Source organism: Haliotis cracherodii, unplaced genomic scaffold (genome assembly GCF_022045235.1).
Source record: "Haliotis cracherodii isolate W230 unplaced genomic scaffold, xgHalCrac1.p SCAF_9, whole genome shotgun sequence".
NCBI lineage: Eukaryota > Metazoa > Mollusca > Gastropoda > Lepetellida > Haliotidae > Haliotis > Haliotis cracherodii.
Window position 1 is genome coordinate 36,054,097 of NW_027266343.1, and position 12,570 is coordinate 36,066,666.

At 41.2% G+C, this 12,570-nt stretch overlaps 1 protein-coding gene across 1 annotated transcript; it reads left to right on the forward strand.

Annotated features, from left to right (window-relative positions):
• The first annotated feature begins 1,437 nt into the window (after positions 1-1,437).
• Positions 1,438-10,357, forward strand: LOC139452800 (uncharacterized). The gene is made up of 8 exons (XM_071234417.1): positions 1,438-1,614; positions 2,024-2,056; positions 3,229-3,342; positions 4,304-4,441; positions 6,707-6,769; positions 8,154-8,228; positions 8,607-8,724; positions 10,196-10,357. Exons 1-8 carry the CDS (start codon positions 1,572-1,574, stop codon positions 10,314-10,316), a joined length of 705 nt encoding a protein of 234 aa, XP_071090518.1. The 5' UTR covers positions 1,438-1,571; the 3' UTR covers positions 10,317-10,357.
• Positions 10,358-12,570: the final 2,213 nt, after the last annotated feature.

Below are 12,570 nucleotides of genomic sequence, written 5' to 3' on the forward strand. Positions count from 1 at the left end.
GCCAACTCTACGTTCGGAGTGAAATATTATCTTATCTCTTGAAAAATAAAACACAAGTACAAAACGCTCACATATATGTCTTATGCATCAGATTTTAGACGGATGAAACGAACAATTTTAAAATATTAAATCCTCATGTATTCATTCATAATTGGGTATACTCATCTTAAAGATTTCGATTCGTTGATAAAACCTTTAAATAAAAGCGACAAGCAATCTCAGCTGAATGTTTAGTCGATTGTACGATTCCGACTACATCATGTGTTTATGAATCACTATTAAAAGCGATGACACCAGGTGTTGGCGAAAAGTTGAGCGTATCCTTCCACACCCGCGGCACCCGTCACAGACACATGCAAAGGCAAGTCAAATGTTGACCTGAACAAACACGGGGACGTGGTACGTGGGAAAATAAGGAACTGCATTGGACATTTTTGTCACTGATGAATCAAACTTGGAAATACCCTCAACATGTCTACCATAAAACATTTTGTAAGCTTCACTGAGACATTCATGTCCCCAGCAGTTGCACCTAGGACGGCAATCCCAAACCCAGGTTTAATATTAGGCTTTCAGAGGTAAATGTATTAAATATGTATACAATATGAAACATTTCTGTAACCCAGTGTTAATGACACGAAATACCAACGACAATAGAATAGGGTTTGGCCGATAGAGGTAGAAACTGGTTCAAGTACACAGTGCATTTGCTATGCCAGTACACACTTCTGAGACGATTTGTGCTGTGACAACAATACAATTGAGTACGATCAAATGTTTATTATATACAAGACTTGGCATAAGATTCGGGGGCTGACTCGGTGTTGGAAAGGTAACTTACGATGCGGGTAAGTAGTATAAAGAGGCAGCCCTGCGGGTTGCATAAGTAAATTTGAAATATATATGAAAAAGATTTAGAACCCTGAGGGTAGATCTAAAAAGGTAAAATGAAAATATGTAGAAAGGGTGATACCCTGCGGGTATGAGTGAAAATGAAAATACTTTGGGGGCCGAAAGCCATATAATGATAGTTTACAGAATGATTAACTTGCAAAGCCCAAAACGAGGTAAAAAACCGAGAGCCCCCAAAGTCACAGACACACGCAAAGGCAAGTCAAATAATTACCTAAACAAACACGGGGACGTGGTACGTGGGAAAATAAGGAACTGCATTGGACATTTTTGTCACTGATGAATCAAATTTGGAAATGCCGTCAACATGTCTACCATAAAACATTTTGTAAGCTTTACTGAGACATTCATGTCCCCAGCAGTTGCACCTAGGACGGCAATCCCAAACCCAGGTTTAATATTAGGCTTTCAGAGGTAAATGTATTAAATATGTATACAATATGAAACATTTATGTAACCCAGTGTTAATGGCACGAAATACCAACGACAATAGAATAGGGTTTGGCCGATAGAGGTAGAAACTGGTTCAAGTACACAGTGCATCTGCTATGCCAGTACACACTTCTAAGACGACATACAGACATTGCTAGGTAGTTATAGGCGTTATCTTTCGCCTACAGCAGGAAAATCGCTACATTTTGGAAGAGCACTCAAATAACATGGGTCCTGTAGTCGCAATCCTGGGCTTTATTGCCATCTCCGGTGAGTCCTAATTCATATTTTACGTTGATAATATATGACCCATATGTAATATTACAGCTGTGACTATGATTATTAATGATAATGTTGCTTAAGCTTATTGTGCGTGCAGTCAACCACTCGACAGGTGCATGTAATAATTACACTGCTTCTATATAAACTGGGAGTCAAAGAAAGTATCAACTTGAAAATTGTTTAACCAACAATTTAAGTTATCAAAACGTTACTAGGCTGAAAAAAGTCCTCGAATTACTGCAAACTTAAGGTCAAAAACATGGGCGGATACAGCTTTTTTTAAAAGGGGGGGGGGGGGGGGGGGGGGGGTGCACAATTAAGATCTATTTATTGTCTATCTAAAATAAAGATTTATTTTTTTTTATGCGCACTTCAATTACACTCAATTATGTTTCAGGCTCTCTGATCTGGGCAGCACCAACCCCACACGGTATGTTTAAGGTGTGATAGCTCATGCTCTTGCATCTTATCAAAATATAAGCGACAAAAGACTTTCCATATTCATAAGAAATCTCTTCCCAAAACAGAGTAGATTGTACGATTCCGACTATATTATGTTCATGTGTTTATGGGGGGCACGGGTGGCCCAGTCGTCTCCGCGATTCGCTGTGCAGAGTTGCGTCCCTTTGGCACGCCAGAAACTTATGATTGTGGGTTCGAATCCCGGTTCGACCCGATTATGTTTCTAGGTTTGTCAGCACCATAGCCGTGCTCGTGGGTTTCACCGAAGTGGTAAACGTCTGAGACCTGCATCACTTCGAGCTTTCCTCCCACATTAAGCTGACACGCCGAGATATAACTGGAATACTGTAAAAAGCGGCGTTAAACCCAACTCACTCACTCATGTGTTAATGAATCACTATCAAATAGTGATGAATCAAGGTCTTCACGAAAGGTGAGGGTATCCTGTCTCACCGGTGGCACACATCACAAACACATGCAAAGGCAAGTCAATTGTTCTGAAAATAACACGGGAACACTGGTACAACTCAAAACAGGCAATTGCTTCGGACATCATTCTTGTCACTGATGCGTCAAATTTGGAAATGTCTTCTATATGTCTACCATAAAACGTTTTGAAAGCTTCACTGCCGCCTCGAACGTTGTAACCTTGATCAAATAAGTCATGAGCAAGGGTTGTATGACGCTTTTTGAAATCTTAGTAGAAAGACCATGTTCATCCCAACTAGACAACACATACTACAAATTTGCTAGTTTCTATGTTGTTTATATCTTTGTTTCTATATATTTTTATACAATTTGTTTCTATTTGCAAAGCCTGCATGTGAAATTGTATTTATCATTGGGTATATCTGAATGCTTAATAATAATATCTTTTTCATATGTACATTATGAAAAAAAACACTATAAAATAATGTTTCGATATTTGTCACAATGAATTCAAAAGTCACCGTTGAAACCAAACACCTTACTCTTGAAAATATCAATACCAAACGTTGAGACGGTCCCTATCATCAGGGGAGGTAATCCGGGTTCGGTTTGTGACGTGACACGTCCATCTTGGATATAACCAGAGTTGTTGGTATTAACAACACCAGTGATGAAGTTAACACCAGTGATGAAGTTGTATTGTCTTTCCAGATGACCAATGTTTTGACCGGAAGGATTGTTCAGGCTACGACATCAAGAAATCTTGTTGTGGGTCGTACGAGGCTTTCTCCAGATACAACTGTGCCAGACACTGCCGATTTTGTGGTAATGCATCCCTGAACTTTTCGATCTGCTACACCAGTAATGTAGCCCTGTAGTTCTTGGTGTGTAGCATATATAATTAGCACAATCTTAAGATTTGATATGCAGTACACCATACAACTGTGTCAAACACTGTCAATTCTGTGATAATACATCCCTGTACACCTAGATCTGTTACACGTGTAGCATATATAGTTAGCACAATCTTAGAATTTAAATACAAGTACTCTATTCAACTGTGCCAAGCACTGCCGATTGAGCAATACTTCACTTTCCTGAAGTTGCTTAATGGCATATAAAATACATTTAAACATTTCATATGCACTCTTATCTATTTCTTCAGAAACACAATTATTCAACCTCATTGATTTATTTACGTACATCAGGGCCTATACCAACTTCAACTCCACTAACCAGCTGACTAGAACTGAGAAAGTACACCGAGTTTTTATGTAATTGAAATTTGAAAAAAACTGTTTATAAATTATCTGTTTAACCACAATTCATTCCTGCAAAGGTTTGTAAAATGTAATCTGTGGCTGGGTTATTTTGTGTTAAAAAATTGCTTCAATGAAGACTGGCGAAGAAATGAATCTCCAACCACGTAAACGTGCGCCGAAAATTGTTTTATTGATTGATGTCTGAGATTCCCATTAGCAGTTATGTTATAACATATGTTTTAATATTTTAAAAGTTTTAAATCAAATTATATTTAAAAAAAAAATTATGTAGAAGTATTCTGACTGCTGTCTAAGCACCAGAACAGTTCACAATTTTGGAAAAAATATCGCTAATTTTAGATATTTCCGATTGAAAATCAAATACCTGATAAAATCAACTGAGAGGTCTAGTTTCTTTTGCCCCTCAGTGTATCTTCATATGAACATGTCTACATTTGTATGTGTCTTGTACCGTTATCATAGTCATACGCTGACGTGAAGGTAGAACTAACGTGTGTTTGCAGATCCTACAGTGACCGTTGCACCGCTATGTACGGACACCATTGACAACTGCAAGCAGTATAACTCTGACCTCTGTGTTAACCCCAAGTACGCCGGCTTTGTGCAAAGTAAATGTGCAGGCTTCTGCAAAGTGTGCGAAAGTAAGTATTCCTCTAACATTTGTTTGTTTGTTGTTTAACGCCGCACTCAGCAATAGTCCGGCTATATCACGGCGGTCTGTAAATAATCGAGTCTGGACCAGACAATTCAGTCAATGACATCATGAGCATCGATCCACGCAATTGGGAAACGATGACATGCATCAACCGAGTCAGTGAGTCTGACCACCCGATCCCGTTAGTTGCTTTTTACAACAAGCATAGTCGCCTTTTACGGCAAGCATAGGTTGCTGAAGATCTATTCTAACCAGGATCGTTACAGGTCTATCCCTCTAACAAGTTCTCATAAATTTGATGTTACCTTTGAGAACAGACAAAAGACAGAACGGCTAAAAGAATGTTAACACCCATGATGGTTGCCAAAATGAAACAAACAAGGAATGCTTGACCGATTGTGATGTATTTAGTACCGGTATCATGGTTGTGTTTAGGACCTTAAGTTCGCAGTGTTGCGGCGACTGTTTTCAGCCTAGTAACCTTTTGGTAACTTTTGTAGCTTTGGCGTCAAATCCATTTTTCAAGTTTATACTTTCTTTTGGCGTCAGCTTTCAAGTTTACACGTTACAAAGGAAGTTTGTATTGGAGGTTGGGGGTTTCTTATCATACATTTCGAGTGAGTGAGTGAATTGAAGCTTTGAACGAACACATTCAGCTACAAAAGTACCCTACATCTGCCTCAGTCCCGAAAAGCGAATACAGTATGTGTATATGGCTTCTGATGAATGTGACACTCTCAAATACAATCTGTGACAGTATACTTTATTTAAAAAATAGTCAAGCTTTACAGCTGTGCCACAACTGTTAGGTTTGTTGTGGCCTGACCGACGTGCTGGTTTGTTTCCTTGCCACTGACCATTCGAAATGTTTTGTGAAAACACAATCCGGCCTACAGACAAAATAATGTGTGTTTTGAAGTAGTGACCGAACAAAGAGCCTGTATCTGACAAAACTCACAGCCCATCCCTATCCCCCTACATGAAATGGTGGGTCCCTCAGGCGTCTGTGGTGCGGTCGGGTAGCCTAGTGGTTAAAGCGTTCGCTCGTCACGCCGAAGGCCCGGGTTCCATTCCCGACATGGGTACAATGTGCGAAGCCCATTTCTGGTGTCCCCCGCCGTGATGTTGCTGGAATATTGCTAAAGCGGCGTAAAACCATACTACCTCACTCACTTAGGTGTCTGTTCCCATCTCATCAAATGACAGAACATTACAGGGTAGTAACATAACTGAATCCTAGTTTTGATTGATTTTTATATATAGTAATGACACATATTGACAAGAAGACAACGTATGCATACGAAGAGTGAAACCCCCATTTACAGGGTAAATAACAGAGGGGATATTAACATGTAATAAAGGTGTGGTGACATGGGGTTTAACGTCGCGTCCATGACTATTGCACTTATATAGCGACGTGCATGCATGTGTGTGTGTGGCTGCTTGTACTAGTCCGGACTAATGTCGATTTTATAGTGCTAGCTTCTGCGATACCATGACCCAAGTTAACATGAATACCCCACTCAGACACAGCATACGGACTCCGAGCCGACCAGTCCTCGTTTTATCCCCTTAATGCCGAGCGGCAAGCAGGGTAACAACAAGTATAAATTTTATTGTCTTTTGGTTTGACGCGGCCGGGCATCGAACCCCGGACCTTCAGCTCTCCGGTCGGAGACTCTACCACTAGACCACGGTGGCTGCTCAACATGTATTAAAGGGCCATTTCCCAAGATCTGAGTCGGGCATTTTTGGGGATTTCGCTTGGAACGGGAGAGATGGATGAACATTCTCTCACTGTTTCATGGTTTGACGTGGTAATGTGGACAGAACACAGGTCACAAATGAGGTTAAGCAACGTTAGTGGCAGAGAGTAGGTGGATGGGTTACCCTGTTCGGCAGCTCGACTCAAGTGGAGTTTCTAGAGCCTCGGTCCCGACCCCCACTGAATCATATGTTACATATGGTGTCTTCTTAGGAAAGTGACTTTGTTGAAATGTGCCTCTGTTCATCCAGTAGTGAATGTTAACTGACACACAGCTTGGGATGTATACTCCCCGGGGAGGTGAGAATGAAAATCCAGTGCACTCTGATCCATTCACCGGGGTAATAATGTAGCACTCTGAGCTTGCTTTAAGGTGCAGATTTCGCGTATTATGCATATGTACATTGTTGTTGTTGTTGTTGTTGTTGTTGTTGTCCTACCATTAACACCACTGTATCGTCTAACCGCTCGTGTCTTCCAATACAGGGCCCGTCTACTACCCTGATTGCGCACGTGGATCTTCAAATGGGTCGACCACGGCCCATCCAGGTCAGTCAAATGATGGAGTGAGTTAGGGAGTTAGGTTTTACGCCGCTTTGAGCAGCAAGTCACTTATATCACGACGTGTCAGTTTAACGTTGGAGGAAAGCCCAAAGTGATGCAGATGAAATCAAGAATTATTCTTGGATGAGAGCCCACATTCAGTGGACCCTACATCACAGCCTAACGCCATAGACAGCTGGACCATTCGTGCTCTCTAACAATAGATATATTGATAATAGATAATAGATGCATATACTCTTACGTGCTTATATGTGCATAAAACAGATGATAATAATTACACATGTTGCTGGTTCTTCTGTGAGCAAAACAAAATCCTAAATCGCAAGCTGTATAAACTTTACCTAAATTAAAGCGATTGGGTAATATAACTATTTGTTTCTATCACCGTATTTAAATAAGGTAAGAATGTTGTCTTTAATCCGATCGTGTATTGGATAGTTCTGTACTTTGTGTGACGTCGCCGCCATATTTGAGTGCTTGAGCTTAACTGAACGCCACTTAGCACAGGATTACAGTCATATGAGGGAATGTTCGCTTATGGCGTCGGTCTGTTAATAATCGAGTCTGGGTCAGACAATCCAGTGATTGACATCATGAGCATCGATCCACATTCCACACTGGGGTATGATGACTTGCATCAATAGTCTGCGAGCCTGACCACCAGATCCCGTTAATCACATCTTACGACATAAAACAATATATTCAAAGCCTTGCACGTCATGTATGATGAGTGAGTGAGTTGGTTTCAACGCCGCCTTGGTCAGTATTCCAGTTATATCATGACATTGCTTAATGTGGGAGGAAAGCCCGAAGTGATTCAGTTCTCAGATGTTTACCACTTCGGTGAAACCCACGAGCACGGGTATGGTCCTGACAAACCTAGAAACATAATCGGGGTGAACCGGGACAACCCACAATCATAAGTTTCTGGCGTGCCAAAGGGACTCAACTCTGCATAGCGAATTGCGGCGCCTTAGAAGACGGGGCCCCCCCCTACCCCCTTGTGTTATGATGGACAAAGCATCCTAAAGGGTCGTAATCGAAACCAACGATAAGCAGATCCTGGCGCAACTCTTGCTCGAGACCAAGATGATAATATTCAACTGTCCTGTGTTGACTATTGTTCGAAACAATCATTGACAACTTTTTTTCAGCACAACATAATTCGATACCTAAAGATATCAAATCATACTTAGAGATTGTACAACTCGCATCTTGCATAACCAGTAGTTTGTCCTCTGGATCTTTTTGACTCTGGTACAAGAAACTCTTTGTCTTTGTGAACATGATGTTTACAGTAATTTACTCACTCACACATACATAACACACGCTGAAATCAGCGTCATAACCACATTTTTTAATCTTGCAGGTCTCATGACACCCAAGGCAACACCACAAACTACCCCCTCTACAACACCGGCGCCTACAACGCAGCCCCAAGACAGTAAGTAACATCTACATGGTATGATTCATACAGACAACGACATGAATGTTCAAAAAAATGTTTTGTTTGTTTGTTTAACGCCACACTCAGCAGTATTCCAGCTATATGACGCCGGTCTGTAAATAAACGAGTCTGGACCAGTCAATCAAGTCATTGACATCATGAGCATCGATCCACGCAATTGGAACACGATGACATGCATCAACCAAGTCAGCAAGCCTGACCACCCGATCCCGTTAGTCGCCTTTTATGACAAGCATAGTCGCCTTTTGCGACAAGCATTGGTTGCTGAAGACCTATTCTAACCCGGATCTTCACGGGTCCAAAAAGAAAATGTAAATAAGAAGGTCGGTACAACCCTGTCCTGTATCTTTACAGAATGTATGTTTGAGGACCGGTACTATTCTCAAGGAGAGACGTGGTTCAGCAACAATTGCCGACAGAAGTGCACGTGCAAGGACGCTGTGAATGACATCAGTGAATGTGGTCCCCCGAAGTCAGTATACCGTTTTAGAACCTGTATTGTTTTTTTTGTGTTGAGCGAGAGACATGAAGCAGAACAATGGCTAGCATATAAACACATAACGAAAAAAAGAGCAACCTGTTTTAGATTATTATTATTATTGGAAGTGTTGTACAATGTATACATATGTCGAATGGACATCTAGATATAACGTTATATTTTACTCTTATAATGTAGACAATTCGATCGTGGGTGTAAAAAACGATTTTTGTGAAAATACAGTCAACTGGATATTCTCAAAAGCTCTGCTGCACCACCAGCTTTACTCATCACTGCAAAGTAGGATTCGCTTGACAAACGCCATAATGATGACATCGTTTTCTTCATCTTCCCGAGGCAAAGGCGTTAACTGACTATAAAAGTCCAGTTCCCACCCTTGTCGAACAAGGCTGGAATGTCCTGGAATGTTATGCCCCTTCTATGACCAATCAGTTTCCACCTCGCGTATCACTTGCATCTGCTTCAAACAAAATGGCGGCGCCTTGTGAAGACGATCTGATCGACGATCAAGACCTATATTGTAATAAAACGGGTTTTACCTCGCGAAGTGCATAAAATCACTTGAGCACCTTGATTAAAAACATGAAAAGATTTGCAAAATATCTGTCGACGCCCGGGTGGTGGTACACATGCTTTGCAAATCCTGCAGTCGACCGAAATCTGCACGTTGAACCGGATGTCTAGTTCGTTATGCGATTTTGATTGGACTATGCATAGACTCGTTAGTCCAGCCAACAGCATCGTCCCGAGGCAAAGGAGTTAACTGACTATAAAAGTCCAGTTTCCACCCTTGCCGAACTAGGCTGGTATTATGGAGTTACATTTTGTCTGGGCTAACGAGTCTATGCATAGTCCAATCAAAATCGCGCACCGAAATCGAAATCCGGTACGTAAACTGTCGTGCAGATTTCGATCGATTGCAGGATTTGCAAAGCATGTGCATAGCCAATTCGTTGTCAGCAGATATTTTCCAAATCCGTTCATGTTTTTAATCAAGGTGCTCACGTGATTTGATGCATTTCGCGATGTAAGACCCCTTTTATCACAATATAAATCTTGATTATCGATCAGATCGTCCTGACTGGGCGCCACCTTTTTGTGTGAAGCAAACGCAAGTGATACGAGAGGTGGAATCTGATTGGTCCATAGGAGAGGCTTAGAAAGGACATAATTGGTAAAAGCCACTGGGGGCGCAACGGTCGACCCCAGTAATTCAAGCCTAGTTCGGCAAGGGTGGAAACTGGACTTTTAAAGTCAGTTAACTCTCTTGCCTTGGGAAGATGTGCCAACAGTAACTCAGGAATTAAGGCCTAGTTTGTCAAGAGTTGAAACTGGATAGTTAACGCCCTTGCCTCGGGGAGGTGCATTTTCTTATGTTTGAGGTGACATCCTAAAACTTACGTTTTGTATCCTACATTGAACTAACGATAACCTCTGCTTCCAGTTGCCCCAAGTGGATCCACAACTGTGACCTGATCCATCCTGAGGGTGCATGCTGTCCTATTCTCAAGTGCAACTACTTCCAGACTATTCACGGCCCGGGGTCGCTCCTCGGCGGGAAATAGAACAATCAGCTGAATAAACAGTATATATAAACTGTATAAAACTGTCATGCTTGAAGATAAAGTTAAACTTCTCGGCCAAATTCCCTTTTCTTGATTTTGCCAATCTGAAGAGAAATTCTGATTCATATGCAAAAGGAAACAAATAAGGGATGCCGACCTTTTGTCTGAGTGAGTGAGTGAGTCTTACGCCGCTTTTAGGAAGATCACGACGGGGGACACCAGAAATGGGCTTCACACATTGTCGGGATTCGAATCCGGTTCTTCGGCGTGATGAGCGAACACTTTAACCACTTGGCTATCCGACCGCCCCACCACTTGCCTGAATGTCACACATCTTACATAGATGTTATCAATGGGGAAGTCCAGCATTTCACTTGTTGTATTCTCAGTAACCTTCAGGTGACATTTGCTATCATTCTTCACTTATTGTCCTGAACTTCTGGAGATGTTACTATATCTATAGTCACCATGTTTAGTTACATATCCCCAATGGATCAAGGAATGAACCTTTCCCAAAGTTTGTCGTGTGGGATAGCGGTGTACAAAGTTGAAAATTCAAACTTTATTACGTAAGTGAACTTGGCAGGATATGCTTACTCTTTTCGCGAACACCCGGTGTTATCACTGATATTCAGTCATCCATTTATATCAATTTCACCACTATGTTGCCGTTTGCACCAATAAAATCTGTTTCGGTAGATAATCAAGACTACTTATTCTCTGGCGTTGACGCTTTATATCAATAAGCAGCTTGTCTTTCAGTAAAATGTGTACATGCTCTTAAGTTTCTAAGCAACTGATAAATATAGCCGTCATTAGCTGAAGCTAGTGGTATGTTGTCGTATATCTGCATGAAGGGGAAATTCACGATTTAAAAAAATGAAATATTATTGAAATACCGCCTGGTTCAGAGGATGCCATTTTTTAAACTTCTGGACACCGATCCGGATGAGAAACTGAAAATGGTTTGCAGTTGTTTCTTTTTTGTCCAACAGGAGTGGATAGAAGGTACTTATCATCTTGGTTTTGTTGGAGTGAGTGAGTGAGTGAGTTGGGTTTAACGCCGCTTTTAACATTATTCCAGTTATATCACGGCGTGTCAGCTTAATGTGGGAGGAAAGCCCGAAGTGATGCAGGTCTAGGACGTTTACCGTTTCGGTGAAACCCACGAGCACGGGTATGGTGCTGACAAACCTGGAAACATAATCGGGGCGAACCGGGATTCGAACCCACAATGATAGGTTTCTGTCGTGTCCAGGGGACACAACTCTGCACAGCGAATCGCGGCGCCTTAGACGACTCGGCCACCCGTGCCCCCCTGGTTTTGTTGGAAGAAATGGGGTCATCGATATATCAGAAACTGTGGATGAACATTTTCTTTGATTTAAAAAGGGTAGTAAAACTTCTTATTTCGAATGCAGAAACGGACCAGCTAGGAGGGGGGCACAATTAGTACCCATGGGGATACCTACATATGCTAATTGTGTACATGTCGTCATGCGATATTGAGTAGATATCATCAGTCAGGAGGTCCAGTAGCTCACTTAATTCGGTATCCGAATATTTCTGATAGAGTTACTTTCAGTTTTGACAACTTGACCGCATCTATTAACACGTGTAAGCAAAATTAAATTTCAGAACCACTTTTCTTGGAAACAAAGATATATTGATAAGAAATTTCTCGCACAAATTATCATTAGGGGTATTTGTGTATTGGGTTATACATATCAAAGGCTCTTTAACTTAAAAATGTATTCCTGGTGCAAGATTGTATAATTTCAAGTAAATCTTTTGTAATTTTGAAGATTGATATGTTTATTACTCGTCTTATATATTCTCTTGACAGTATTTTAGAAAGTATATTTAGGAAGAAGAAAGCCTCAACTGTGTAGGTGTTGTAGGATCAAAGGGAAATGTATTTGTGGTCACAGTTTGGATTAACATCTTCAGGAACAGTATTTCAAATATATAACGTCGTGTCAGTTGAATGTGGAAGGTTAAGCCGTAGTGATGCATGTCTAAAATGTTTATAACTTTGGTTCAACCCACTTACAACGGCCTTGGCAGTAAAAACAACCATTGTAATCGGAGCGAGGGATGCGAACACGGGATCAGCGGATCCTAACACAACTAAGGGACGCAACTCTATTCGGGTACGATAGAGTAGCCTAGTGGTCATAATCTTTGGCTTACAAAGTCGCAGAAAACCCGTTTTGATTTCCCACAATAAAACCCATTTCTTGTGTCACCCCAC

What these genes read in the sequence shown, in the direction of transcription:
- LOC139452800 (XM_071234417.1), top strand. Translation starts at nt 1,572, where the DNA reads ATGGGTCCTGTAGTCGCAATCCTGGGCTTTATTGCCATCTCCG. An exon ending in GTCGACCACGGCCCATCCAG is followed by an intron (nt 6,770 to 8,153) that starts GTCAGTCAAATG and finishes TTAATCTTGCAG; the next exon opens with GTCTCATGACACCCAAGGCA. An exon ending in TACAACGCAGCCCCAAGACA is followed by an intron (nt 8,229 to 8,606) that starts GTAAGTAACATC and finishes GTATCTTTACAG; the next exon opens with AATGTATGTTTGAGGACCGG.